Raw genomic sequence first — 26454 nt, forward strand, 5'->3', positions numbered from 1 at the left:
ACCTATGCAATTGAATGAAAGATGGAGAAAAGCTTTTAGTTTCGATTAGAGAAAGAAAGAAAGAGAAAAATGATGATGATATATGGGGGGTATTTAATATCGAGAAAGCAACAAAAGAAAGGGACAAGCACACATGCGACTAGCGCAGGGTTCTTGGTTTGGAAGAAAAAGATGAAAAAAATCGAGAAAAAAAAACAACTTTTGCGTTTCTATCCGCTACTAGCTATTCATGGTCGTTTCTTCGTCTTGCCGTCTGAATTCCTATCTTCAATGGCGACGGCGCTACTTACTGCTCGCTTAGGTGGCCAGGTCGATGGGTCAAAATGTATGGCGACGAGCCATGCGCAGAGTATATTGGCGAGATGGTGCAGCACATACGCATACGTCACGCCATACACCGCTGCGTAGGCGCCAATCGAAAAGAGCAGTATGTTGGTGAAAAAGGAGACTCGAAACCCAGCCCGGGGGACCATTCGTCCGGTGCTTAGTGTCTCCACCAGTAAGATGAACGGCATGATGGACAGGATGTTGTGATGCGACGAAAAAGGCGTAAGCCAATGAACAGCGAGATTCCGTATCCAGACTACCAGGACCGGAAGGTTGATTGGCAGGATCCAGAGCATGAGGATGAATATCGAGTGCGCATAGTTGTAAAAGTTGTAGTTGGAGTCGATACCGGAATCCCTTGCTAATCGAAAGGCGCGAACAGTGGTTGCAAGCTGTACGAGACAGAGTACGACGTAGGCAAAGTGATAGGGGATCACTGTCGAGACGAGCGACAACAAGATACACGTAGTAATAACGCGGCGTCGGTTCGATGTTACGGCAAAAGCCGATGGTGATCTCCCACCCTCGTCTTTCCTCAATTTGGCTGGCAGGAAGACCGAGTAAAGCGACGCAAAGATCAACTCGAGTATCATTGCAATGTAGTTGATGGCGACGCAGATGCCAATACACATTAGGCCAAACAGCGGAACGAGAAACCAGAAAAAAGTATCGTCCGAACCGAGCAACAGTTCATTATTGGCATCATCGAAGAGAGCCATTGTACTAGGGTTGCTACCGAGCATCCATTTCTTGGATTGATGTTGGGCCGTGGCCAGAGCGATCGACAGGAATGTGAGCGCGGAAAGAGCGAGTGGAAGCGAACTCTTCAAGCACTCATTGAGTCCTTGAGTGAAGCTCATGAAGACTCCAATGTTGTCATAGGTGCGGAATTGTTGTCGTAGAACCAGGGTTACGATTAGGATCGGGAAAGCAGCGAAGACGATGCGGTAACGCATCCACAGCTTACCCAGGCTGCCCAAAATATCAACGCTAAGATTGATTTCAATACTGCTGTCGCACGTAGGGTCGGACCAGATCTGCAATGACAGGCCGTTCTGGGGTTGCTTGGCATGCAGTGCAGGGGGCATGTACGGCGCTATCCCATGCAGGCTGATGCCAGTGTCCCTGACGTTGACCGAGAATCGACTTTCATGCACATCAGTAACGTACTGGCGAAGTAACGGAGCAAAGAGCTCTCCAGCGTCGCACGCTTGTTTTCCAATATGGATATTGTACGCCAAAAGAGCAGAGTTCAAGGCTGGAACTTTGATGGTTGTCACTAACGAACGGTGGGATGGCAGTCGAAATGAAAGGCCAGTTGTTAGCAGGCGCTGCAGGCCCGTGTCGACGTCGATTTGGGAATCAAAAGCAGAACTGAATTCAGCTACTACCCATCCAGCATGAGGTTCATGAGCTTTGTCGACCACAGCCACAAACTGGTGTTCGCTCAAATGCTCCATGTCGTATTGAAGATAGGAAAATGGACGTTGATTTGTTTCAAATGGGTGCACTGAGTGACGGGTCGATGCAGGAAGAGCAATAGCATCCGATGCGGCATTCTTGCAGGCAAGGCGAGTGGCGCCTGAACTATCGCCCGAAAAATCCATGTTCATGGAAAAAAGGGTGGTGGAATGTCCAGGTTGAGAAGTGAAGACACTGCAAAACAGTACCTCGAGCATACCGTGACTGCCTGGGGCATCCAACTGCTCGCTTGTGAGCAGCGTAAACTTTTTGCCTTGGGCATGAGGAGGGATTGGCATCAGATGCGCATTGGGGCTACGCTGGGATTTCCCGAGGCTACGCAGGACGAGGCGCTCGCCCTCTGAGATGATGGCGCTGTTTGCTTCGAGCGTGAGAAGCGTCTTGGCTTCCTTTTGTGGCAAGGTCTTTTCGGCTGCATCCTCAAGCCCTGTCAGAAACCATTTTTTGAAACCGCGCATACGCTCAGCACGTGGTACGGTTTGGGTTGCGCGTGAAACATCGATGACGTCGTACAAGGCGCGCACGACGACCTTTCTGTGCTGATCACACCAAGTAATAGCCAAATGATCGATTCCGGTCCAGACATTGGGCATGGAAGTTGAAAAGACTGTAAATCCGTGCGTCTCAGGGACCAATGAAGAAATGCTGGTGTAGTCGGACGAAATCATCGTGTCAAGACTACCTCCGGCGATGGAAATGAGCGTAACGTGCCAGAGGGGATTGTCAATGGCCCATTTCTGGGCGTACGCGCGTCGCCAGTAATCATTGACACCCTTGTAGGTGCGAACAATATCCCCGTCAAACGAGACCGGGGGCCGGGCATGGGGCGCGGCAAGCGTAATGATGGTATTGATCGAGTTTGCCTGGTAATTGGGCATGGTGAGCATAGTGCGGGCTACGACACCACCCATCGAGTGTCCGACGATAATGACCGACGTAGGGTCCGGCAGGTTGGGGTCGCGCAGAAATTTATCCGGGGTGTGGTACAGAGATAGAATATACGTGACGGCATCATTGAGGTATTCGGCCTGGTCGAGCAAGGTTTGGCCATGGAAGGCAGTAATGTCCTCGTTGAAGTCGACGGAGAAGAAATCCAGTGGGCGCTTGCCCGCCTTGCCAGCATCTAGGTCGTGTTGGACGGTATTGTGGTAGTGGTAGGCAGCCTCTGCGGCGAGGGAACGGACTTGCTTGTAGCTGCCAGCATTGCCCGGGATGAAGAGGACGGGCACGCCTTGAACCTGAGGCTTGTCAGTGGAATTTCGCACTGGAAAAGGAAACGACATGCCCTGGAATCCTGGTCCAAGCTGGCTTCGCGGTACAGGTACAGAGAGTACTTTGTTGCAAAGCGCGTGTGCTCGGTGTCGAATTGGCTAAACCTGGTGTAGGACGGGCGCATGTACGACATGCCGCAGCCCTTGACGTCTTGCTGGCGCAGCAAAAAGGACTGGGCCATGAGGAACATGGCCACAAAGGCGGCGAGCGTGGTAACGAGGGTGTAGGGCGAAAAGGCCCATGGGTTGCGCAGTCGCTGGCGGCATGTGGTGGTGTGTCCGTCGGCAGCACTGTGCGGCATCATGTCCTTGGCCAGGGCAGGCATGGCGAGGGGAGGCTTCTGGTGAGCCATGCTGGGCTGCAGGTAGGCAGTCGCAGGGTGGGCCGAGTCCGGGGCGTTTAGTAGCAATGCCGCGGAGTGGCAGTTGAGGCTATCGTCATGATCCGAAGAGGGGGCAGGTTGAGGGTGGGCGTCGTCGTGGTCGGCGCTGGGGTCGGCGGACGAGCGCCGTCGCATCTACTACTCTGGAGGGAGCTTGGCAGGCTGGGGACAGAAGCGCCCGGGGCGAGCGTGTGTAGCGCAGAACAGAGCAGCGCAGAGCAGAGGCTGATAGCTGGCCCGCTGGGTCGAGGGAACAAGGGCGGTCTGGACGAGTTGCGTGGTCTGGCTCCCGGGGGGGGGAGTCCTGGCTCGCTAAATTTGCGAGGGCTCGCGGTGGATATCTATCTGCTGCGGCTGAAGCGACCGTCGATGGGAGGGTGAGCCCGGGGCGTTGGGGGAGGGGTGGGTGTTATCGGGCGAGGGCGCTGGCAAGAGTGCAGGCGGCCATGGAGGATTTGGCAGAAAGGGTTGAGGGCGTGGAATGTGGGCGGGAGTGCTTGGATGTTTTGAGCAACGAGCGTCGCAAGCTGCCAAGGAGCGCGAAGTCCAAGTCGTCGAGTCGTCGAGCAGGCGGGCGACAGGACCACGGCAGGGCCCTCGCAGCAGCCAAGGCCGCAAGCCGGCTTGTTCGGAGGTTATCGCTACGGCCATGGGAAGATGGGGGCATGGGGACATGGGGACATGGCGGCATATATGTGGACAAAGAGGGCAAGATGCGACGATGCAAAGACGAAGAGCTGAGCAGCCCTCGCCCCGACCAGACGACAGCATGCGCATAAGTACGTACATCCATGGCTGTGCATGTTCTTGGTCAAGCTGGCTGGTTACACTGCACACAACCAAGTACACTACTTCGCATATCAAGTCACGTGCGCTATAGCGGCTAGTCCGTTATACCTCCTTGTGCATAGTACACGAACCACTACATGGGAACAATACAATTGAATATGCAACGATAGCTTGACATTAAAAGCCTGTACATTTTACTTTGACGTGCCTTGTTCATTTGAACAATCTTCTTAAACACATGGGTATCAACGCTACAAACGCTTACAAAACAACACGACTTTTATCCTTCCTTTTCAACATGATGCTTTTCAAGAGGCCAGCTCTACCACGGCGCTCAGAATGGATTGCCAGATGGACGGTCTCTGGTTCTGCCCGGCATCGGCTTGGGCTTGTTCATCTAGCAGCCGGCGGCCTTGTTCCACCTCGGCCTCCCACTTCAACACGGCCTCCTTTTCGTCGCGGATGGCCATGTCTGTAGGGGCCAGCGCTGCAGCTTGTTCAATTAGAGCAACAGCCTTGACGCTGCTAGCCGTGTCGCTCATCAGCCTCAGGCATCTTGCCTGGCGAAACAACATCTTGGCCGCCTGTGCATTACTCGGTCTCCATGTAGCGCCTGCGTGTTGCGCAAACCGCGCACTCGTCGTCTCGCACTTGCGCAGATGCTGAATCGCAACGCGCCCGTTGCGCTGCACCACAATGCCCTGGGACTCGTCGTTGGCCATGTCCACCTGCAGAAACTGTGCATGCAGCAGGTTCAGTGTGAAGTAAAGATCGGCAATCTTGTTCACAAACCCTTCCCCACCTGTCTTTTGAAGACCCTGCCATGACGAGCTGTGGCGCATGCGCTCCAGCGTGCGCATCGCATATGCCCATGACTGCGAGGCAGAGTAAAAGTTGTTTTGCTGCCACTGCCGCTTGCCCACGTCCACGCCAGTATCAATCTCTTCAATCGTCGCCGTAGGCTCGGTCCAACGGGGCCTTGCCACCTCGCCCTTGACTACCTCGGCCACGGCACTATCGACAGGACCGACAATCTTGAGGTTGGGCACGCCACGCAAAGACGATGCAATAGGCTGCAAGAGACGCTCCTGTGCATTGGGGGCAAGGAAACGGGTTTGGGCGTAGTTGAGTCGGATGCACGCCTGGATGGACGCATGCTCGCTTGTCGTTGGGTTGGCATCAGACATGACGCTCTCAATGTCGAGCTGCTGGCAAAACTGGGGCAAATCGGACCGGAGCAGCATGATCTCATATTCGGAAAATTGGAAGGCCGAGGGCACAAAGGCAGGCTTGGAGAGCGTCACGTGCATGACGTGACCGGCAAACAGGCTGATGCTGCGTGCCTTTGTCGTGATGACGGGAATCCCTTCGCTGAGGAAGAGGTTGCGCACATCCAGACCTCGGCAGGTGACGCGCACAAACTGGTTGCGTCTGATCATGTAGTCGGAGGCTTCGGCATGGATTTGGCGGTTGGCGCGAAGGAGGCCGGTGGATGGGCTGCTTGCGACGCGCCTGCTCAGGCTGCTGCAAATCATGCTTGGGTCATATTCGACTTCATCATCCCATGAGCAGAGCAGCAAGTCGTAGATGCTGTTACGGATTTCGCCAGGCAGGTCCAGGAATCGAAAGGGCTGTGAGCACGACATGGCGACGGATGGGTGTTGCTGGGTATCAGGGTGTTTGGGTCGAGGACTCTATTTGTCGCAAGGAATGAGTCGGTGTCGCTGCGCTGGGGTGGCAAAGGATGATGGATGGGATGCTGGTGGGCAAGAGTGTCGCTCAGGAAGTGTCGCTTTGGTATGTATGTTTGGGCGGGTTGTATATAAATGGTCAAGGACAGGAATAGGAATATGTCGCTATGCAAAATTTGTCGCTTGGGAAGACTTGGGACCAGCTGTGTCCAAGAGCATATATACTTAGCGCAGGTACTGAGGTCTGTTGAATCAAACCAAGCGGTAAAGAAGAAGAAAAAAAGGATTGAATTGTGTGTCAGGATTTCGGAATCCAAGGAGAAAATTGCGTACTCTGCCCTCTAGACGTGCAGGGGCCAAGGGTGGAAATTTGACTCGCGGCCTTCTTTTGGGGAGAGTCGGGGAGCACGAGCACGGCTTTATGCTGGCGGTGGAAAAGTTGCACGGTTGGCAAGTGGGCCTTTTTGGCAGTGAGCTGGAGGACTGCGGCTTCAGCCCTGGTCGGGTGCCGGGCGGATCCGTCAGGGTGAATGGGTGCAGCGGTGCGGAGAAGGGGGGACAGGGCATGGACAGGGCATGGACAGGGCCTACAGCTGCACTGTGATGTCGTTCCAGGCGCGGCTGGGCGGCATCGCCCCGTAGTCCACCCATCTTTCCCGACCTCCCCTTTTGGCCCTGTCCGACGGGAAACCGGCCGCTGCGAAGACTTACGGCGTTTACTCGAACTCTGCTCGGGCGACCGAGGACATTGTTCGGACTCTCGAGCAAGCCCACGTTTCGAATGACAAGTACTACTCCTGGAGTCAAATACGGGTGTCGATGCCACTCGATCATCTGTCCTTGTCCTCGTCCTTTTGGCCTCACATGCACCATACACCCATGCCAAGCAGACTACCACCCCTGCACTCGCATCTTTTGGGCACAAGGCACATGTAATCGTTACCGCTATAAAGTCCATCTATCCATACACGCACACATGTTCATACATGAGTACATCCATAGTACCCTCCTAGCTATTAATCGCCCCACTACTATTCTCACCGGAAGCCCCCAACCTACAGTAGCGTACCTGCGCGCCACCTGTCGTCTTGTCAAGATGGAAGTCGGATCGAAGAGTGATGCATATGAGCATGTTTTTCCATCAGGGCCCATGCCGTTCGCTCGTGCACCGCTTCGACGTTGCATCACCATTCTTGGTGTCCAGGTCACGTGAACCCCGCCATAGTACCATGTACAGACCCCGTTGAGGCGACAAGCCATCTGGTCATGTCAGACACGTGAAGTCGTGAGTTATGGCTCTACCACAAGTGTCGAGGTCTAGATAAGGGTCAGGGTCAGGGTTATCACGGCCAGGGCCGGATCGACAAGTCCCTGCATCGGTTGCGGCGTCATGTTGAGGATAAGAGATTGGGTTATCACCGCGGGGTGCAGAGCCATCGAGCCATGGACGTGACGAGAACCACGATTGGCCAAATACCCAACTGCCTCTAGTATAACGGGAATAACTGCACTACTAGCTCGCCGTTGGCCAGCCCCACATACCAACCTATGCGCTCTCTTCCCGTGTCTTCCTACCCTTCTTCTTTCTAGTCGTCTTCTCCTTGTCCATCGCCTCCAGCCACGCTCTCCCGCTATCCTCGATGTCATCTCTAGTCGTCCACTGCTTCACCAGTGCTATATATGCTTCATTGAACAACACGTCCAAGTCATTATCAAAGCCATCCGCAGCAAAACCATTGAGAGAAAACGTGACACAACTCAGTGGTACCACGTTTTTCCCGTGCAACCATCCTTTCATCGTGTCCAGCCATATGTCTCTTATTTTCCCTTCTTCTACACCTTCCTTCCACAAACGTGCAATCTTACGCACTTGACCCAACTGTTCCGGATACTCATGGAACGGCGGCTCCGGATACCAATCCGCCTCAAAAATAGTCAGCTTCGGGAAGAACTGCCTCAGAGTGTGCGCGTCTCTCAAGATTTCTATAAACGTCTCCCCGGCGGAGTTGTGCTTGTGATAATGGCCAGTTCCATCACCACCCTGGGCAATACCCTCGTGGCTGGGTGCATAGCCCCATTGTCCCATTCGCCGCGTAATAACGTCGCGATATGTTTTGCTCACTCCAGTCAGACTCGCTGCAGCTCGTTCGGGAAACAGACGAAGGAGCCCAGTGAGGGGCTTGCTGTAGCCTTCGCGAGAATTATAATGTACAGATAGCGCAACGGTATTGGCTTCACAGAAGACGTTGAATGCCTCATGGTAAACTTGTTTGGACACTGTCAACAAATTTGCGAAACCATCGCTTTTGGTATGGCTTTCCCAAAAGTACTTGTCGGTATGAGCAGCGTAGTAAATACGTCCTGGACGATATAGATATTGGTAGTATATCTTGTCCCGAAGTTCCCGAGGAAGGTCAAACAGCCTGAATGGCCCTGTCCATTGGGTGAGGCATTCTAGTCCCTGCTGAGGAGAGTTGTCGAAACTGTCGGGACACGCCCCACTGGAGCTTGTCTTGGAATTACACATGTTGGAGGCAATCCTATTTCCTCGGATTATGTAGGATATGGACGGATCACAGCACAGGCTGCACTTGATTCGCGTATACTGTGTACCTTTTTTTTTCTCTCAGCAGATGTGCCAAAAGCGTCTGTGCGCATGACGCAATCCAGCAATGGGACGACGGGCGTTGTGGCAGGTCCAGCTGCGTTAGCCAATTGTTGTAGGAATGAGGCTCAGCAGAATACCAAGTACATGTTAAAACCCATCTGATAAAGAGGTATCGTCTGATCTCACCCGGGTGCAGGATGTCGGTAAAAGCCAATGGTCCGAGGCAGGCGGGAGAGGAGGGGTGCAGGTGAAGGCGCAGGCGCAGGCGCATGTCAGCCGTAGCTCCGACGACCAACCGAAGAAGCACTGACGTCCAAGTTTCGCAAAACCTCCCGCAGCTTCCCACCTCTCCGCCAATCCTCTTTCTTTCCCTCGCTCCGTCCAACCCAGTCTCCAATCTCTACCATCGTCCATTACATTCATCATGTTCGCTGCTAGGCAAGCTTTCTTCCAGGCCCAGCGCCGCTGCTTCTCCGCCTCGGCCCGCCAGGTACGATTGTTCCCGGGCTTGGCTGCCACTGCTTTTCATAGTGGGGCGCTCGCCATGCCCTCGACGCGCGCAATTGGCACTCCTTTCCACTGCAATACTAATTGAGCCTGCTACAGAACTCAAAGGTCACCGTCCTCGGTGCCGCTGGTGGCATTGGCCAGCCATTGTCGCTGCTGCTGAAGCTCAACCCCAGGGTTAGCAAGCTCGCCCTCTACGATATCCGCCTTGCTCCCGGTACGCTTCTACTTCCTTTGCCAATCCATTGAGCATCGGGCGCTTGCTAAATAATGCTGCACAGGTGTCGCTGCCGACATTGGCCACATCAACACCAAGAGCGAGGTACGACAGATGCATTCTGGCCCCTGGTACGAACAATGAGCTGATGTGTAAAAAAAAAGGTCACTGGACACGATGCCACCCCCTCCGGCCTCGCCGAGGCCCTCAAGGGCGCTGAGATTGTTCTCATCCCCGCTGGTGTTCCCCGCAAGCCCGGCATGACCCGTGATGGTAAGCATTGGAAGCAACAGACGCCCGTGGCACAGCTAATAGCGACACAGACTTGTTCAACACCAACGCCTCCATTGTCCGTGACCTCGCCAAGGCCGCCGCTGACCACGCTCCCGATGCCAACATCCTTATCATCTCCAACCCCGTATGTAGAGTCGGATAATTTGCTATTCAAACATCATGCTTATTCTTTACAGGTCAACTCCACCGTCCCCATCACTGCCGAGGTCTTCAAGGCCAAGGGCGTCTACAACCCCAAGCGCCTCTTTGGTGTCACCACCCTCGACGTTGTTCGTGCCTCGCGCTTCATCTCGCAGCTGAAGAACACCGACCCCGCCACCGAGAACATCACCGTGATTGGAGGCCACTCTGGTGCTACCATCGTTCCCCTCCTGTCGCAGTCCGGCTACAACCTCGAGGGCCAGAAGCTCGATGATTACGTCAGGCGCGTCCAGTTCGGTGGCGACGAGGTCGTCCAGGCCAAGGACGGTGCTGGCTCTGCCACTCTCTCCATGGCCATGGCTGGTGCCCGTTTCGCCGAGTCGCTCCTCAAGGCTGCCCAAGGCCAGAAGAACGTCATCGAGCCCACCTTTGTCGACTCGCCTCTGTTCAAGGAGCAGGGCTGCGACTACTTCGCCTCCAACGTCGAGCTCGGCCCCAACGGTGTTGAGAAGATCCACCCCGTTGGCAAGATCACCGACTACGAGCAGAAGCTCCTCGATGCTTGCGTCACTGACCTCGCCAAGAACATCAAGAAGGGTGTTGACTGGGTTAAGCAGAACCCATAAATTGGGTGTTTGAGACGCGGACGATGAATGTATACTAGTAATGACATGAGCTTTTGGACGAGCTATTTAAGCGGATTGGGATTGTATAGATTTTGATCTGTATCCAAACATGCCAAAAGAAAAAATCTCCTCTTGATTGTTTTGACTGTGGTGCATTGTGGTGACCTTGGTGATCCGGTGGGTCTGTGTGGAAGATGTCACAACGCGATGAAATTTGGGAAGTGGAAAAAAAGAGAAGAAGCGAACAAGGACGAAGATCAGTTTTTTGGTTTGATGAAGAAAAAGGCAATTGCCGTCTATACAAGTGGTCTACATATATTGATGCCAACAAGAAGCCTCGTCTCTAATCTGCTGCCTGTCTACAACTTTGCCTTTGCCTTCTCGAGTGTGGGCATCATGATATCCCTCATGTCGCCTGCCGCCTCGTTGAGATAGAAGCTCATCTTCTCCTGTAAAAGCAACATATGTTAGTGAAATCTTCTTACTAAAACTCAAGAAACGAGTATTTCCGAATTGGGAAAGGAACATTGAGGGGAAGGAAAAGGGGAGGGAGAAGAAGAAGAAGAAGAAGAAAAACCAACTTACCGAACCAAGTCCCTTTGAGCAAACGTTGAATTGAATCGAGTTCTCGTTGATCATATAGGCAAGACCCCATCCATCGTCAATGACCTGGCTCCATCCGTATCCGTTAAAGTACTCGCTCGACAGCTGCGAGCTGGAAATGTACCAGGTGGAGCTGTAGGTAAAGGCAGGGTCCTTGTACAGAGCCGGTAGCTCTTCGCCCTCCTTGAGACACTTCTTGAGGCCAAACAGGTGGCGGTCGACACCGCGTCCGTCGCTGGCGTCGGAAATGTACTTGACGTGGGCGTCGAGGGCTGCACGCAGCTTCTGCTGGCACTCTTCGGGCGTGGCGTTTGCATCCGCCATGGCGTTGCAGAAGGCGACGCTCTCGTCCGAGACGGAGCGGCACGTCTCTGTGCGGCCTTGCTGGAAGCGCCGGGTTGCTGCCGACTCGTATGTGGGACGGTTCTTGCCGTAGAACTTGTGGTATGCGAGTTGGATGATCATTTGGACGTAGGCGTCTGGGCTGCACTTGAACTTCTTGATGAGGCCCTTGCCGTAGCCTTGGTAGGCCTGCACCCTCAACTCGTGTGCGCCGATTTGACGCGAGAAGTGGGATTGTGCGTCTACAATGTCTTGCTGGAGCTCCCTGCTGAGCTCGAAGCGCAGAGGCTTGGGGCTGGGGAGGTCGGAGCGGATGTTGGGGTCATCAAAGGGAAGAGCGTTTGAGAAGATTTGCTGGTTTGCGTAGTCGTTGAGGCGGTGGGTGGGGGTTCCGTCCATCATTGAGTGCTCGCCCATGAAGCCAGAGGTGCCATTCTCGTTGATGATGAATTGGAGGGGCTTGTCGTACCAGCGGTTGGCGCCGTCGCCATGCCAGTACTGGTGTGCACGCTCTTCGAGAGTAACTGGGGAAGCGTCGTCAAGGCAGACGACAAACGAAGCAGATTCAATTTCTTCCAAAGTAGCGGCATTGACGGGCGAATGGGCCTTGAGCTTAGGGTAGACGTCTGACCACACATCACGGTTCTGCGATGTGAGGGCACCAACGGCGGGCGACTTCTCGGCCTTTGAGTAAATGTAGTCGAACTGTTTTTGGAGCTCAGCAGTGTTTAGCTGCTTGCCATTGACCTCGTGTGCAAGCTTCCAGAACTGATTTTTCCTAATGACGATGATGTGCTTGTGTTCCTGGTATGGGAACTTGACGGTTGTGTCCGCCGGCTTCTTTGGCACACGGCAGCAGTTGAACATGTGCTCGTAGGAGCTCATGGCAATGGGAAGCTTCTTCATGTACTCGGGCTCCAGAGTGCCCTCGTCGACCATCTTCTTGAATTCCAGCACGGCGGTGGTCATGGCGGCAGCGCGCTTGGTCGGGTTTCTCCTCGACTTGTCGTCGCGGTGTGAGTAAAAGTAGCTGACATATGGGACAACTGGATCACGGTAGGCCATGTAAGCGGCCTCATTCCACCACTCGTAAATCCAGTTCTTATGCTTTGGGTCCTCGCGCCGTGCGACCAGGCGCTCTTGCAGCTTCTCACCGGGCCCGCCGGGGGCTACGAATTCATTGACAGCCTTTGTGGTCGCTTCGTATTCGCTCTGGGAAAGAAGCGGGTGAACGGACTTGAGGTACCGCTTGGCGGTCTCTTCTAGCGTGGGGACGGGAAGGCGGGGGAGAGATTCCTCGAAGCGCAGCATAGGGCCCTTGGAGTGGTCCTCCTTGTAGCCTGCGCAGATGAAGTCGTCAGTTTGGGAACAATTTACGCGGGGGAGAGCATGTGAAAGCAGCATTCGTACAAACAAACATATACGGACTACTTACCAGCTGGCAGACTCGACTGTTTCCTTGCTGGAGCCATTGCGATAATCTACACATATGTCAACATCAGTACACACAGTCTCTCTCCTTCTCTCGTCTCCCCCACCAAAGGTGAATTTCTGCTCGCTAACATACCCTGGGCTTGGCAAATGCTTGCTGGTTGAATATTGGTTTGCGAAGTATCGAGGAGGGTACTCGCGCGCGGGCAGCTCTGCTGAACATCACAAAGAAAGAGTAGAGAGAAGTAGAGGGTAGGCGACAGATAAAATGACGGCAGGATGAGACCGAGTCCTAGCTTCAGCAGATCCGAGGCGAAAAGAGCACGCGCTGGCTGACTTTACTAGGGTCGTTGCTGTGAAGAGAGCGCCTGGGGGTTGGGCCGAGGTTGAGTCCAAACAGGCTAAGCCTACCCGGCAACCACAGCGTGACGTAGGGAGCCACACTTGACATCTGATGCCGTTGGACCGACTGTCCTGTGATTTTTCCTGTAACCGATAAGTGCCTGTGGTTGCACTGCACGGGATCAAGCCCATCAGCCTATATGCCATTATTTGGTCAGCGTGGTGGGCAGCCAGCCATCCGTCCGGTGCAAGTAGTACATCCACATTCGACCTTGGACTTCCCCACGACGAGACAGTCGCACGGACGCAACACGCCGGCAGTGTCGGAGAAGCCGAGGATCATGGACTTCTGGCCGAGCTTACACAGTACGTATGTATGTATACTCTATGCTCGTACGACGCATCTACTGCGTGTATACGAAAAAGAGGGCTACCCCTCGATTTAAGGCTGTGCACGGTCGCGTTCCCTCTGTTGGCATCAGGCTTGCACGTGACCCCAATCCCCCAAATTACGAGATGCCTTCATAGGAAACGCTCACATGTGCATCACGTGATATGCTGCGCGTAACTGTCTTTAAACCGCAAGACTATCCACGTAGTACAACACCTCGCACCCATGGCCAGTCACAGAATTGGGAGCAAGTGAATGATAGTGGACGGGATAAATCTTATCCATTTTCTCTGAATCCTCCATTCCTGGCTGCTCTTGTCGCACTGCCACCACCAAGTGGTTGCGACAAACCTAGCGCAGACAACTCTCCTCACCTCCCACGCTCAAAAAGGTATATGTACAAATCAAAAGGTTTTTCCTTCCAACACCAACGCTGGACAAGACACGTCATGCGTGTTAAGCAGATATACAAAAAGAAAAAAGAAGCTCAAACTAGCGAAACCCGGAACAGGCAAACTCCGGTTTGGGTCAAAGGTTTATACAGGTATGAACAAAGGAAAAGCGTCGCAGTGACGGTATCAAGTGTACAGCTCAGCTGCACGCTATGTGTTTGGTGTGAGTATGGGCAAAATGGAAACTCGCATCCGACGTTTGCTTGGCCTCTAGCGCGGCAGTCGCTTGAATGGGATGCGCATCCTGGCTGCCACAGTTGTCTTGCGTGTGTAGCTCGGTGAATTGCAATTCCGCCGTGTCGTCGTTGTTTCAAAAATACGGCCGGGTTGACCATGAAGGAACCGTTGGGGTCGGTTGTCCTTCTCTGTCTAGTACTCGGTCCAATGGCACTTGTCGCCAACCTTTTCAAACTCCAGACTCCGGTTCATACGTCGCCTGGCGCGCTCCTCACGGCCAAGGCAGGAGAAAAGTCGCGCGAGACTGCTGCGCTTTCGCGGCTCGAGGCCCGCGTAGGGGTTCTCCTTGCTCATCGAGCTGGTGGTTGAGATTGGACTTAGAGGAATCGTGGCGTCGGCGAAGATATCGACGCTCTTTGGTGTTTGCTTCTCCGATGTGCTCGAGTATGGCGATGATGTTTGCGACACTGACGGAGGAAATGATGTGTCGAGGGGAGACAAGAGTTCCATCTGGCGGTTGGCTCGTGGAGAGCTGGGAAGACCGCTGGGCGAGAGTTGAGGGTAGGAAGACATGGCGATGGAAGTAAAAGAAAGTCTGGTGGTTTGTTGTTGCAAGTGTGTGTGTGCGTGTGTGTTTGTGCCTGAAAGGAAAGACTGTCTGAATATATGTATGTATAGTACAATTGAAACCGGGGCTTAATCGGCCGTTGGAAGAATCAAAATCAAGCCGTTGTTGGAGAACGTTGTTTGAACAGTAAAGCAACCAAGGGGGGGGCATATGTGTTTATGCCGATCAAGCACCTACCGCGTCCGCCGCGCAATTCCATCTTACCCAGGGGGTTGTTGCATGGTCTCTCCTACGCCACGGTTCAACGCCAGGGGGGCGCGGGGCTTCAAATATCCGCCATTAGAGTTTACTTGCTCCGTCGCCGCACATCTGCCTCAAGACAATACAAATTATCCCCAGTCTCACACGTCTCTTGCTGTGTGCTATTTGTCTTGGTTTCGCGGCTCTTGTCCAGCCGTGGCCCTGTGGTCGCAGATAATACAAACAGCCGCGCTGCAAAGCGGCGTATAGGAAGGGCGAAGCTGTCGCAACCTCTTCTGAAACTACGCCATCTCCTTGTGGCAAGACTAGGCCTTACTTGCTGGCTGCTAAGCACCAAACCGCCCCCGTACCCGTGGGAGAGTCAGTCGTAATGTTCCTGGCAAACGAGGCACCAGGGTCATCCCATTGGTCTCTTGCGTTTGTTTTTCGGTCCTGCACTCCTTGAAACGCCATCAACGTCGCATGAGTATTGGTGAGAAACAAAGACGCGGCCCGCTCGTCACGGGATAATTAGGGCCCTATTGTATTTGCTGCCGTTGCCAAAAAGACTTTATCTCCGCCCTTCATGCAAAGGGCTGCAGGATTCGCGTCTGTGCAGGCTACACCACATCCAGCATTCTGCGCCTGATATCCAACTACTTGTGCATCTGTACATTCGCCACTTCTGTGAACATGGTGTGATACGTCTCTTGTGTGCAATCGCCATTAAGATCGCAACGCGACTTGGTCAGATATTGACTCTCAGTAGGCCCGTTTGTATCTCACCAAGTGCTGACGGCTTCAGGCCGTGCATCGTAGTTGGTGCCAAATATCAGTCTTGTCTACTCGCCTCAACACCTCCCTAAAATTCGTCAGTCTCGCGTCGAGCTTGTCTTGAAAGGTGTGCTGCCGTGTTGGCTGAGCGGGAGGTGTGCAATCTGGGCGGTCTTGGAGTGGGTCACTGCATGAATGTCCAAATGAAGAAGCTTGCTTCGACAATGCCGCCTAGAAGAAAGATCCCATCGCGTGTCTTGAAACAAATTAGTAAACTATGTGTTCAGGTTTAATAGCAGCCTTGTATGTGTGGCGCTGCGGAGGTAATCGTGTCAAGTAGATTCGCAATTGAGCGCACTCGGTCATGATGTCTGTTGGCCAGCAGGTTTGTTCGTAGCAAATGCTGACTGGCGCGGCAACCAAACCTGTTGGTGCGCCCGTGCAGTTTGCGCACGGAGACAAAAGTGCATGATGTTTTCCTCTGATCTCGAAATCCTGTAGAGAGAGAACAAAAATGAAATGAGTGCAAAATGGTGGAGAGATGTTGGTGATGTCACGCTCAGTTTCGCTGGGCCCACGCCAACGCTGCTCCGCCCCGCCCAAAAATACAAGGCTAGAACGGGCTTAGAAATCATCTGTTTCATGCCCTGAAAGAACTTTTGGTAAAGTCGCATAAATTAACATATCTAGTCGGTCTATTAGCCGGCGAATCTGTTATATTTACACTAAGTGACAAGCCTTCCTGTGGAGAATGTGTGCCATGTAAATGCCTGCGTATGGGGATGATTGCGGGGAGCCAAGCCAACCTGCCTGAATGTACGTACCACTACAAACATCACGGCGATGATAAAAATAAGCCTGGACCTCGAAACAAACAAACGCATTGCGCATTGCCACGACTGAGCGGCGCAGTACACAATGCGCAAGCTTTCGCATCTCGCAACTCCAATGTTCTGGTCGGATCTTCTAAATTTACACATCGAGCTTATAGTTTGGTTATGTATATCGGCCGTTGAATTAACGAGATGATGCTGTACTAATTAAGAAATCTCAGTGTCGATCTTAAGATGGTGTTTTCAGATCTGTATATCTTCTTCAGACCATACTTCTTTGATTATCAGAAAAAGAAGTTGCTTTGAGAGTCCCATTTACGTAGTAAGTGATGTTACTCAAGACATGACATTGAGATATTTTATACATTTTAATATTCCATCATACCTCAGAAACCGATACAAATATGGAAGATAATTTCGCATTTGTGCGAGTACAAGGTAGTAAAACACTATTTGGAAGATCGAAGCGTTGCGATGTTGATTACACTCCATTACTACTGTCGTCATTATGACCACCAAGGCACTAGCCACATCTTTCTACCATGACGCTACTCCCTGCGAAAGTGCAATTTTTAGTACCCGCTTTACTCGCTTATGTACATTCGCGCATACCTCTCAAAAAGAAACCGGGAAAACTTGGCAACCCCAAGGGCCTAGATTCTGAGCAAAAGCAAAAATAAAGTTGGCACTGTGTTCGATACCCAGCGCGGCGAGCGTACGGGAATTGCTTGATTGGGGAAGAATGACGATAGATGATGGTGAATATTGTCTTGGTATGGGGAAAACGTTGGATTCGAGTCGTCATAGTGGAATTGGTCGATTTCATCGGATACGCCACATTTTCATATGTTCAGTTGAAGCAAGAGTTGCTATCTTTGGCACACTTCTTTGCTTCGTCGAGTCTATGAGCGAGAAAACTTTATTAGGATGCTTGTCAACTTACGATACTATGTGATTGGTTACAGAAAACAACATGCTTACAGACTGTGCTTCTTCTATCCGATCGACTGAAGCTTATCGAGATCGATGTAAGACCACGGTGTCAGGCGATCGACAAACCATCTTATCGCCAGTGCGTAATATTCTCAAGCTCTTCCACCCTCAGTATGTACAGAGGTGCTGTTAGGCAGTTGAATCTACCATACTTGCTTCTCTGGGTAGGAAATCCTAGTTCAATTGAACGTCATAGCCAAAGTCGGGGTGCCATACCATCTTCCCGTAGCGAGCCCGCGACTATTCTACAGTGCTTCTCAATCTTACATTACAAGCCACAATGACGAAATATACTTACCGCTGTTCCATGCCTGAGTCAGCGGTACTTACTCCGGATAGTACACGAGCTGATGTCTTGATGACTCAACTTAGAGAACAGGATTTGTTCCTATATGGTTGCAAACAACTCGACAAAAGTTCCCACATGATGTTGATTCAATCACAAGAGGCTGAACACAGCTACTGAATCAGGTTCATGTACAAAAAAGTATCGCAACCAACACAAGAGCTTTAACGTGCTCTGGGAAGGAGTTTATCTAGCCATAATCTCATACTAACTAAAAGATTACCATGCCATATCGGATTAAGATCTTCAGTTGCTTACTGTACTACCAAAAGCTAAGTGTGACTTTCCGACCAAATCCGCACGCGAGAAAAACAACTTGTGAGTTTGATTCTCACGCAGAATAATAGCCATACGACTAAGTCTCAAAGAAAAGCCCAAGGACCCTAAATTATGATACTGATTAAACAAGCTGTGAGATGGAGTATCGACATCGCACCTAGATGTCTCGTGTGCTTCTGGAGTACCTTGAAAGGGAGGAGTGGGTTGATGCGAATTCTGGAAGATGCGGTGTAGGAGGAAGAGGAGTCGATGTGCCTGTATATAGATTAAACTTTGGTGTATTGTGAGATCAGCAGCCCACCTCCACGATCGAAATTTACATCTGAGGCGATCGGTCTCTTGTGACTGTGTAGCCTCACCATCACCAGCCTTTGGATGAATATTTAAACCACCTTATTCCTCCGTCATGTTCCTCACACTTGATCACTACTTCACTCCTGTACCTCTCAAGACATCTCACGTACCATTGTTACATACTTTGACAAACGATTTGAACAAGTAACGATGTGCTATTCTTTCCTTTTCGACTCAGTTACTAACTATATCACCAGTGCATCTTCTCACCAGTCTCCTCGCAGCAGCAGCTTGCATCAGCGGCGTAGTTGCTGCTCCACAACCTCAAACTTGTACCTATACCTACCGACTCCAGGAACTCGCGTACCTCCCCCCAGGGTATGGTAAAGACTGGAAGCAAGTGCAGCAAGACCTCTGCACCAAGTTCGGTGCTCAATGGAATTCAAATGACGGCTTTTGTCTGATTTCGAAGCCCCTGTCAGACAAAATTTTCCATTTCACCGTCAAGCCTGATCCAAATAAACCCGGTCTCCAGCCTATTGATGTTCGAGCCAAGTATGTCACTGTGTTTGTCTCCAACTGTAAATGAGAAGAGGACGGGGAGATGTATCTGGTTGGTGGTGGCTCAAGTGGAGGTTGTTGTATATAAAGAAGCCGGTTTGGTGTGGTTAGCTTGTTTTCCAAGTCTTCTTACCGAATTCCATGACCTCTGCTCCTTTTGAACTTCATTCATCTTGATTAAATTTAAAAGATGTAATCTTTGAACATCATGGTGAAAGACATGCAATAGGATTGTAGAGGAGCCTTTTTAGACTTTCGAGCACAATAGGGAAACCTTGTTTGACATGCTCCTATTTATAGGACGTAGTCATCCTTCCGTACGTAATCTGGTAATACAGGTCAGAGTGGTAAGACTGTAATCACGTAAGCCGGATCACTCCGATTCACTGAAAGATAAACCGTCAATATTGAAGACAATGCGTCTTTTGGCCATGGGATTTTCGTTTGATTCACTTACTTCCCTCAAGTTTCTCATTCACAACGACTCCCTGGTCGATCCCGTTTAGCACGCGATCAGCACACACCATATACTTGTAGAGTATATCTGGTAATCTCGTCTGCTCTAAACCCACAACTAACTGTGTAAATCTTGTGTCTTATAACCATCTTCCTCGTGGCTTGCATCAGCTATATGAGCAATGCTTCATACTTTTACCAATCCATTACAGGCAAAGCAGTTCTTCACAATCACAAAGGTAATTCAAGCGTGGAGAAAAGAGTACGGTGTCGGAACTTGAAAGAGTCTTGTGAATGTAGACCCTGCACAGCCTGCACATGTCTAAACTAGATCCTAATCAAGATGACGTGAAAGCCCATAAATACTAGCAAAATTCCTGGAAAGTAGGGTTTTCCTGTACTAGTCGCACATGAAGCTACATGAACGGGATGCTAAGTGAGAATATCAAGGTTGCCTAGCAAGCGCATGCAAGCAGGAGCTATCTCATAGACGATAGCAACTTTTTCACACACCAAGCAAAGCGCCTGGTTTAATGCAGAGAACATTTACCTCTATTTTTTGAATCGAGACGTGCGCTATCTTTTACAATCAATCCGGGTGGCATCTGTTATACATAGAAAAAGGCACCTTCGTAAGTTTCAAAGACTCCCGCTCTTATTCATCATGTTTGTGCAATGTTGAGATGAATCTGCATTGTTCACTGGGGATGAGATCGTCGTATGAGCAACCAGCACTGACAACAGTGCTTTTATGAGGTAATATGTCTATGCATACGGCAAAAGATCTTCACCCTCTTCGGCGCCGTTTACGAGCTGTCAGCATCACCACATTTACGCTGAAAAGAAAAACCCTGATCAGCATCATCATCAACTGCTGTTCAGAATTATGGCCCGTGTAAAATGAGGTTTGCTTACTCCAAAAATTGTACGTAGATAAATAGTCCATTTCCTCGCACATCCTACTACTTCTCTCACTCTTTAACTCCAGCAAGACTACAAGACCTAACTACTATAACTCCCTACATACGCGCCTTCTTCATCTTCCATCATAAGTACGTGTCACATCACTCATTTCCATATCTTCCTGCACAACCATCTAACCACCTACCCACCCAACAGTGCATTTCCTTTCCAGCCTCCTCCTGTCAGCATCCATTCTAGCCCACCAGGCCCACGCTGCAACCTACGTCTACAAATGGACACCACTCGGTGTCGTTCCCAATGACGTGAGTCAACTGTGGGAAAAATGGCAAGCAGATCAATGCAAGACGGTATCATCGTGCTCGTGGCAAGCAGAGCAATGTCGGTGCTCCAGTGCGAGAAATACACAGGGCACTGTTCAGGCCGTCCTTAAGTCGGATAAAACGGGTGTTACGTATTTCAATGTCAGACTTGACTTCGTGACGCTTCTGCCGTGAGATGTGGAGGACGGTTTGGGCGAAATGATGTATATATCTCGTGGAAGTAATACAGATATACTGCAATAACCTATCAACCGCTTATCACCAATGGGAAAGTCTTCATCTTTGACTATGAAACTTTGCGTGAGCTGAAGCGTACATCGTGAAACACAAAACGGCCAAAATTTAAAACAGGGTACAAAGTGAACATTGCGAATACCTCGGCAGTTATGTATTCATTATTATAACCAAGCCACGCTATGCTATGCGAAAAAAATTAGTTTACAATGATGCAGTTTACCAGTCTCTTTTTCGTCAACCGAGTGGTTCTCAGTTCTTTTTTCCTTTCCTCCTAATGGGGATTGTATCTTGATGAGCGAATCTCCACGGAACCAACATCCTGGCGGCGGATTATGCCACAAGGCTGATCTGGAACGCCTGGTGGCGAGCTGGCTCAAGGGTGGTGGGTCAATATGACCTGACGAAGGTTGCTTGATCAAGACCATGGTCCGAGCTCTGGCTCGTCGATAACGAGGGATCTTTGGGTCGTCGACACCAAGCCCCTTCGTCGTTAACAAGAAATGTTTGAACCTGAGTATGTTCAAATGTCCTCATCCCGGTTGCAAGTTGGCTATTCCCGCTTGGTAAGCGCCAGCAAAGTCAAGCTGGCCTAGTTGTCCGTTGATTTGGTCAATTTCCTTGTTCAAATCGTCCAAGTTTTGCACCAGGCTTGACACTTCGTCAAATCTGCGATGTTTGGTAGCGTCCGAGACCATCTCTGATACCATGAACTTTTGTTCTTCAAGTACAATTAGTCGTTCTCTGAGTTCCTTCTCTTCTGACTCTATGGCTGACACTTCGCTACTGCTAACGACGCTACCGGTAGAGCGGTCGTTGTACTTGATCGAGGCCAAGGCGCTGCCTCCATTTGGACGTCCTTGAGGAGCAGCGTGCTTGAGGATCTTGGGAAGCGACCTCAGGGGTAGCATGTGCAGACTCAGGAAGCTGTAGGCTTGTTGGTATACGGCCTTTTGAAGTTTTTGCTGCGTGGGTGAGTTGGTCGGCAGGTCGCGTATCCGTTTGGCGGCAACATCAAACTGAGCAAATCCGTCCATAAGTCTTTTGCGGACCTTTGTGGCATCGGTCAGTTGTTGGGGCGTAGGTGACTTGTCTGGATCCTGTAGCGCTTGTAGAAGTTTATGGAAACGAGGGAGAAGCAGCCGAATTCCTCTTTCGAACTGGGCAAGGTTCTCGTATGCGCGCTGATCCTTGGGCTTGTTGGCGAGTTCCCGCTCAAAGTCACTTCTAGCAAACAAAGTGTGTTGACAGTCCTTGCACATGCGCACATCAACGTTGACCTGCCCTGCCTCTTTTTCCGTGCTTTGGGCACTAGACGAGGCAACGTTCAAGCCAACCTGTGTTGAACATGCAGTCTTGGGATCGCTACAGACGACACGACCGCACATGCGACAGTGCGATCGTCTAAATGTATATGTCGAAAACTCCTGCTGGCAAAAGGGGCAGTTTGAGACTTTTGCGTCTTCTTCCCAGGTGATGATGGACTGTTCGAGGGCTTTGCGCTGATTCTTGGCGCTGGGCAGCGAGAACCAGCTGCCTGAGACAGGAGTGTCGTCCATGGGCGGCGGGTTTGCGAGGAGCTGCGTGAGTTTGGTCAGGCGCTTCTCCAGACGGCTAACCTCCATGCGCTCCCTGTCTACATGCTTTTGTCTGATCTTTGCGAACTCATCAAAATGATTGCGCTCAAGGCCGCGGTGATCGTTGTATCCGACTCTTGACTTGTAGCACGTCTCGCAGACACGGCACCAGATGCCTCTCACAGGGTCATGTTTGGCCTGTCGCGACAATTTCATCTGGTACATGGTGTGCTCTTCGCAGAACAGTCTACCGCACTGCCTGCAGTTGACAGCGGGTAGGCCTCCGGCGAGGGTCATTGGCGAGGCGGTAATAGGGCGGGCGCAGAGGGGATCTGCGCAGACATCGCGGTATGCGGGTCTCTGCCAGTGCGCGCGGGTAACGTCCTCGTCTGGGTCTCGGCGGACGGGGGCAGGCTCGTAGGCGGCGGCATGGGCTGTGGAGCTGGAGGCCGAATGGGAAGCGTGGTGGGGGGTCTGGGGGGCGTCGTTGGACTCAAAGACATCGAGGCCTTTGAGTTTCTGGTTGAGGACGGCGAGGGGCTGGAACTTCTTGGCCTTGTGCATCTGCGCTTCGAACCAATTCTTGACCTCGTCCTGCTCCTCGACAACCAGGTTCTGGTGCGTGTCGTCGAGGTGTCTAGTGATACATCGTCAGGGCTGATAGAATAGAGAGGCGGCACATGTCGGGTACCTGTTAAGCTGCAGCAGCGTGACCTGGACGGTTAGCTGGGCGTTTGGTGGGTTGGCGCTGGGGGATGTACCATTTCGTCGCTGCAGATGGGGCAGATGAGCCTGGTCGAGGCACTGGCTTGCGGCGAGGGCGTGTTGGCGGCGGCGAGCACCCTGCTGCCAATGTCGTCTCTGGGCTCGGCCGTGGTGGCGGGGCTGTTGGACGTCTGGGAGCTCAGCGATACAGAGCTCTCAGAGGGCGAGAGGAGTAGGTTGGGCGTGGCCGTGATAGTCGTGGCGGCAGCGGGCGACAGGTTTCTCCCGCTCCCCAGCACGCGGCCGCCGCCCAAGGACCTGCGCGAGGCCATGATGGCGAGTGTCGAGGAGAGGCGCCGTCGGGGGGCATGTGGTGTTGAGGGCGACGTGGGAGTGGAGTGGAGTGGAGTGATGAAGTGGAGTGTATGGCCACTGCGCGCTAGTAGGAGTAATGCATGCTCGCTCCGCCGTCATCCATCCCATCTCCGCGTTGCGCCCCGTCGTCTCCGCAACACCGCAACCGCACCGCATCATGAAAGGCCCTTACCCCGAGATCCAGGGCGGCGGCTCGCTGATCCTGGCCTGGCAGATCCGCAACAAACGTGTCTTGGTCGTCGGCGGCGGCGAGGTGAGTTCTGTCATGTATTGACGACCTGCCAATCTATGTATTGACGATTGACACAAAGTCAAGGTTGCTGCCGGGCGCATCGTCAACGTCCTAAACGCCGACGCCAAAATCACCGTCGTGTCCCCCCGCGAAGGCCTCAATGACGAGGTCGCCTATCGCATCGACCAGGGCCAGGTCGATTATGTCGACCGCAAGTTCGAGCCCTCGGATCTCGACGGTGTTGACATGGTCCTGACTGCAGTGGATGACCCAGAGGCCTCGTCGCAGATCTACAAGCTGTGCAAGGAGAGGCGCATAGCTGCAAACATCGCAGACGTCCCTCCCGAATGCGACTTTTACTTTGGTAGTGTCCACCGCGACGGGCCTCTGCAAATCATGGTCAGCACCAATGGCAACGGGCCCAAGCTCGCAAACATTGTCAGGAGACAGATCGCCGCTGGCCTCCCTCATAACATTGGCAATGCTGTCCAGAGAGTCGGCATGTTGCGAAAGAAGCTCAGAAAGGTTGCGCCCGCCATAGAAGAAGGCCCCAAGCGCATGCAGTGGTACGTGACTTGCCCTGGCTGACCTCCCGTCCGTCTTTTTGCTTACCCAGCCCCGTTACAGGATGTCCAAAGTCTGCGAACAATACTCGCTCGACGACCTTTGCGCCATGACTGAAGAAGACATGGAAATGCTGCTGGGCTTTTATAAGCCAGGCACTGTTCCCTCGCTCGAAGCAGTCCGCCTCCAAGAGCCAGACGGAGCCTACGATGGGCCTTTTCTGATATGACGGTATTCGGCACGGCGTTTGGTAGACAGCGGTAGGTGCACATACGGGTTGCGGCAACGCTATTCTCATATTCTTGTATATCAATTGTAGAGTGTCTGGCACTAAAGATTATTTTCCTTCAATCACTCCCTCACCAAAGTCACCACCAATCAGGCTGGTTTGGTCCGTGCACCCAACACCCAACTTTGCTCTCTGCATATCTCACATGCTCGACTCCATTCCTGCACTCACTGGCACACTTACCTATCCCCAATACCAATGCTTCTCGAGCAGCGGCCCCCGTATGACACAGTCGACTTCAAATCGCTTGCCAAAAGCGACAATGACTTCAAGCAGATATGGCAGCGCGCCTCAGGCAAGCTCGACTTTCAAGATCCACACACTGTTCAAGCCTTATCCAAGGCAATTCTGAAATCAGACTTTGGCCTTGAACTCGACGTTCCGGATGACCGCCTCTGCCCGCCAATACCGAATCGCTGGAACTATGTCGCCTGGATACAAGGCCTGATCGACTCTACATCTCCAGACTATTCAAACAAATATGACCCCAACCGCCACGTACAAGGACTAGATATAGGAACCGGTGCGTCTGCCATATACACCATGTTATGCCTGCGGTCGCGCCCAAACTGGTCCATGTGCGCTACCGACATTGATAAAAAGAGTTTCGACTCAGCCGCCCGCAACCTTGCTCTCAACAACTTGATGACACGTACAAAGCTCCTTCAAACTACTGCTCTCACCACTCTAATTCCATTGGCTGCCCTTGGTGTCACCCATCTCGACTTTACAATATGCAACCCACCCTTTTTCACAACCCCTTCTGAAATGCGATCCAGTCTCGCAGGCGAGGGCAAGAGCAGCAAGCCCAACGCCATCTGTACCGGATCTGAAAACGAAATGGTCTCTCCTGGTGGCGATGTTGGTTTCGTGACTGCTATTGTTAACGAGAGTCTTGTGCTTCGAGAAAAGGTCCAATGGTACAGCAGCTTATTTGGTAAAATGGACAGCGCGAAAGCCATCATTCGCCTGCTAAAACAGAATGGAATTACCAACTGGGCCGTGGGCGTGATCGAGGCAGGAGCAAGTGGTACGAAGCGGTGGATCGTAGCATGGAGTTTTGGGGATCTGCGACCGAGAAATGTATGTATCCTAATCTTCACCATACAACTGATACATTTCTCTTTTACCATTCACTCCATTGCAAAATCTGTCAATGAAGCTGATGCTGAAACTTCCATAGAGTCATGCCCGCATAGAAAAGATGGCGAACGAGTACCTCCCCTTTCCAACATGTTATCCCATCACCTTACCTCCCACGATCGACCCCCAGCAGGCCAAGGACGCCATCACCGCTCAGATGACTTCGCTTGATCTTATTAGCTGGAACTGGGACTCCTCCACATGTACTGGCATCGGCGAAGCAGCGCAAAACGTGTGGAGTCGATCTTATAGACGCATGTACGAGAAAAGAGCGAAGGAAGGGGGTGGTGTTGATGAGATGCAAGGGACTGAAGACGAGAGCGGAAGAAGGCCAGTTAAGCTGGCATTCAGAATCAGGGTTGTCGACTTGGCAAGGGAGGTGGTAGTCGAGTGGGTCAAGGGAAAGGACCAGGTCCTGTGGGAGAGCCTGTGCGGCCTCGTGCATAGACATTTCAAAAAGACTTGAGGCACCGACACGGTGTACAGGGACCTTTTTCTCTACTTGGTGTTGAGTATGTGGGATGTGCATCCATGCATTCATATCCTCAGTTAGTTTCCGATTGTCAATCCATACTGACCTTGCATGTAAACCAGGTCAACTTCGACTCAGACCCTTTTCAGCCCTCAAAAACTCCCACTTCAAACTACCCACTTCCCTCCCCGGCCCCCAAAT

The 26454-nt window shown here is 52.0% G+C and overlaps 11 protein-coding genes across 11 annotated transcripts; 5 read left to right on the forward strand and 6 right to left on the reverse strand.

The window, feature by feature from the left end:
- Window positions 1–227: 227 nt before the first annotated feature.
- Window positions 228–3598, reverse strand: COCVIDRAFT_39718 (hypothetical protein; the record flags this gene model as incomplete). The annotated part of the gene is made up of 2 exons (XM_014698918.1): window positions 228–3047; window positions 3095–3598. 2 exons carry the CDS (start codon window positions 3596–3598, stop codon window positions 228–230), a joined length of 3324 nt encoding a protein of 1107 aa, XP_014554404.1.
- A 311-nt stretch (window positions 3599–3909) lies between these two features.
- COCVIDRAFT_17887 (hypothetical protein) lies at window positions 3910–4242 on the forward strand (the record flags this gene model as incomplete). Its single annotated transcript, XM_014698876.1, has 1 exon — window positions 3910–4242. The coding sequence occupies one exon, from the start codon at window positions 3910–3912 to the stop codon at window positions 4240–4242; it is 333 nt and encodes a 110-aa protein (XP_014554362.1).
- Window positions 4243–4560: 318 nt separating this feature from the next.
- On the reverse strand, window positions 4561–5898 carry COCVIDRAFT_105153 (hypothetical protein; the record flags this gene model as incomplete). Its single annotated transcript, XM_014698919.1, has 1 exon — window positions 4561–5898. One exon carries the CDS (start codon window positions 5896–5898, stop codon window positions 4561–4563), a length of 1338 nt encoding a protein of 445 aa, XP_014554405.1.
- Window positions 5899–7489: 1591 nt separating this feature from the next.
- COCVIDRAFT_39719 (hypothetical protein) lies at window positions 7490–8470 on the reverse strand (the record flags this gene model as incomplete). Its single annotated transcript, XM_014698920.1, has 1 exon — window positions 7490–8470. One exon carries the CDS (start codon window positions 8468–8470, stop codon window positions 7490–7492), a length of 981 nt encoding a protein of 326 aa, XP_014554406.1.
- A 505-nt stretch (window positions 8471–8975) lies between these two features.
- On the forward strand, window positions 8976–10336 carry COCVIDRAFT_28560 (hypothetical protein; the record flags this gene model as incomplete). The annotated part of the gene is made up of 6 exons (XM_014698921.1): window positions 8976–9041; window positions 9158–9275; window positions 9340–9380; window positions 9440–9548; window positions 9599–9693; window positions 9746–10336. 6 exons carry the CDS (start codon window positions 8976–8978, stop codon window positions 10334–10336), a joined length of 1020 nt encoding a protein of 339 aa, XP_014554407.1.
- A 359-nt stretch (window positions 10337–10695) lies between these two features.
- COCVIDRAFT_28561 (hypothetical protein) lies at window positions 10696–12753 on the reverse strand (the record flags this gene model as incomplete). Its single annotated transcript, XM_014698922.1, has 3 exons — window positions 10696–10785; window positions 10922–12621; window positions 12717–12753. 3 exons carry the CDS (start codon window positions 12751–12753, stop codon window positions 10696–10698), a joined length of 1827 nt encoding a protein of 608 aa, XP_014554408.1.
- A 1516-nt stretch (window positions 12754–14269) lies between these two features.
- On the reverse strand, window positions 14270–14617 carry COCVIDRAFT_49115 (hypothetical protein; the record flags this gene model as incomplete). The annotated part of the gene is made up of 1 exon (XM_014698923.1): window positions 14270–14617. A coding segment is annotated over one exon (348 nt), but the record flags the coding sequence as incomplete, so codon positions are not given.
- A 3435-nt stretch (window positions 14618–18052) lies between these two features.
- Window positions 18053–18990, forward strand: COCVIDRAFT_17893 (hypothetical protein; the record flags this gene model as incomplete). Its single annotated transcript, XM_014698877.1, has 2 exons — window positions 18053–18146; window positions 18659–18990. The coding sequence occupies 2 exons, from the start codon at window positions 18053–18055 to the stop codon at window positions 18988–18990; spliced, it is 426 nt and encodes a 141-aa protein (XP_014554363.1).
- A 2439-nt stretch (window positions 18991–21429) lies between these two features.
- Window positions 21430–23510, reverse strand: COCVIDRAFT_105171 (hypothetical protein; the record flags this gene model as incomplete). Its single annotated transcript, XM_014698924.1, has 3 exons — window positions 21430–23110; window positions 23165–23187; window positions 23235–23510. The coding sequence occupies 3 exons, from the start codon at window positions 23508–23510 to the stop codon at window positions 21430–21432; spliced, it is 1980 nt and encodes a 659-aa protein (XP_014554410.1).
- A 200-nt stretch (window positions 23511–23710) lies between these two features.
- Window positions 23711–24578, forward strand: COCVIDRAFT_39723 (hypothetical protein; the record flags this gene model as incomplete). Its single annotated transcript, XM_014698925.1, has 3 exons — window positions 23711–23810; window positions 23865–24351; window positions 24413–24578. 3 exons carry the CDS (start codon window positions 23711–23713, stop codon window positions 24576–24578), a joined length of 753 nt encoding a protein of 250 aa, XP_014554411.1.
- A 258-nt stretch (window positions 24579–24836) lies between these two features.
- Window positions 24837–26247, forward strand: COCVIDRAFT_105017 (hypothetical protein; the record flags this gene model as incomplete). The annotated part of the gene is made up of 2 exons (XM_014698926.1): window positions 24837–25721; window positions 25822–26247. The coding sequence occupies 2 exons, from the start codon at window positions 24837–24839 to the stop codon at window positions 26245–26247; spliced, it is 1311 nt and encodes a 436-aa protein (XP_014554412.1).
- Between the last annotated feature and the right edge of the window lie 207 nt (window positions 26248–26454).

Source organism: Bipolaris victoriae (genome assembly GCF_000527765.1).
Source record: "Bipolaris victoriae FI3 unplaced genomic scaffold scaffold_70, whole genome shotgun sequence".
Classification (NCBI taxonomy): domain Eukaryota; kingdom Fungi; phylum Ascomycota; class Dothideomycetes; order Pleosporales; family Pleosporaceae; genus Bipolaris; species Bipolaris victoriae.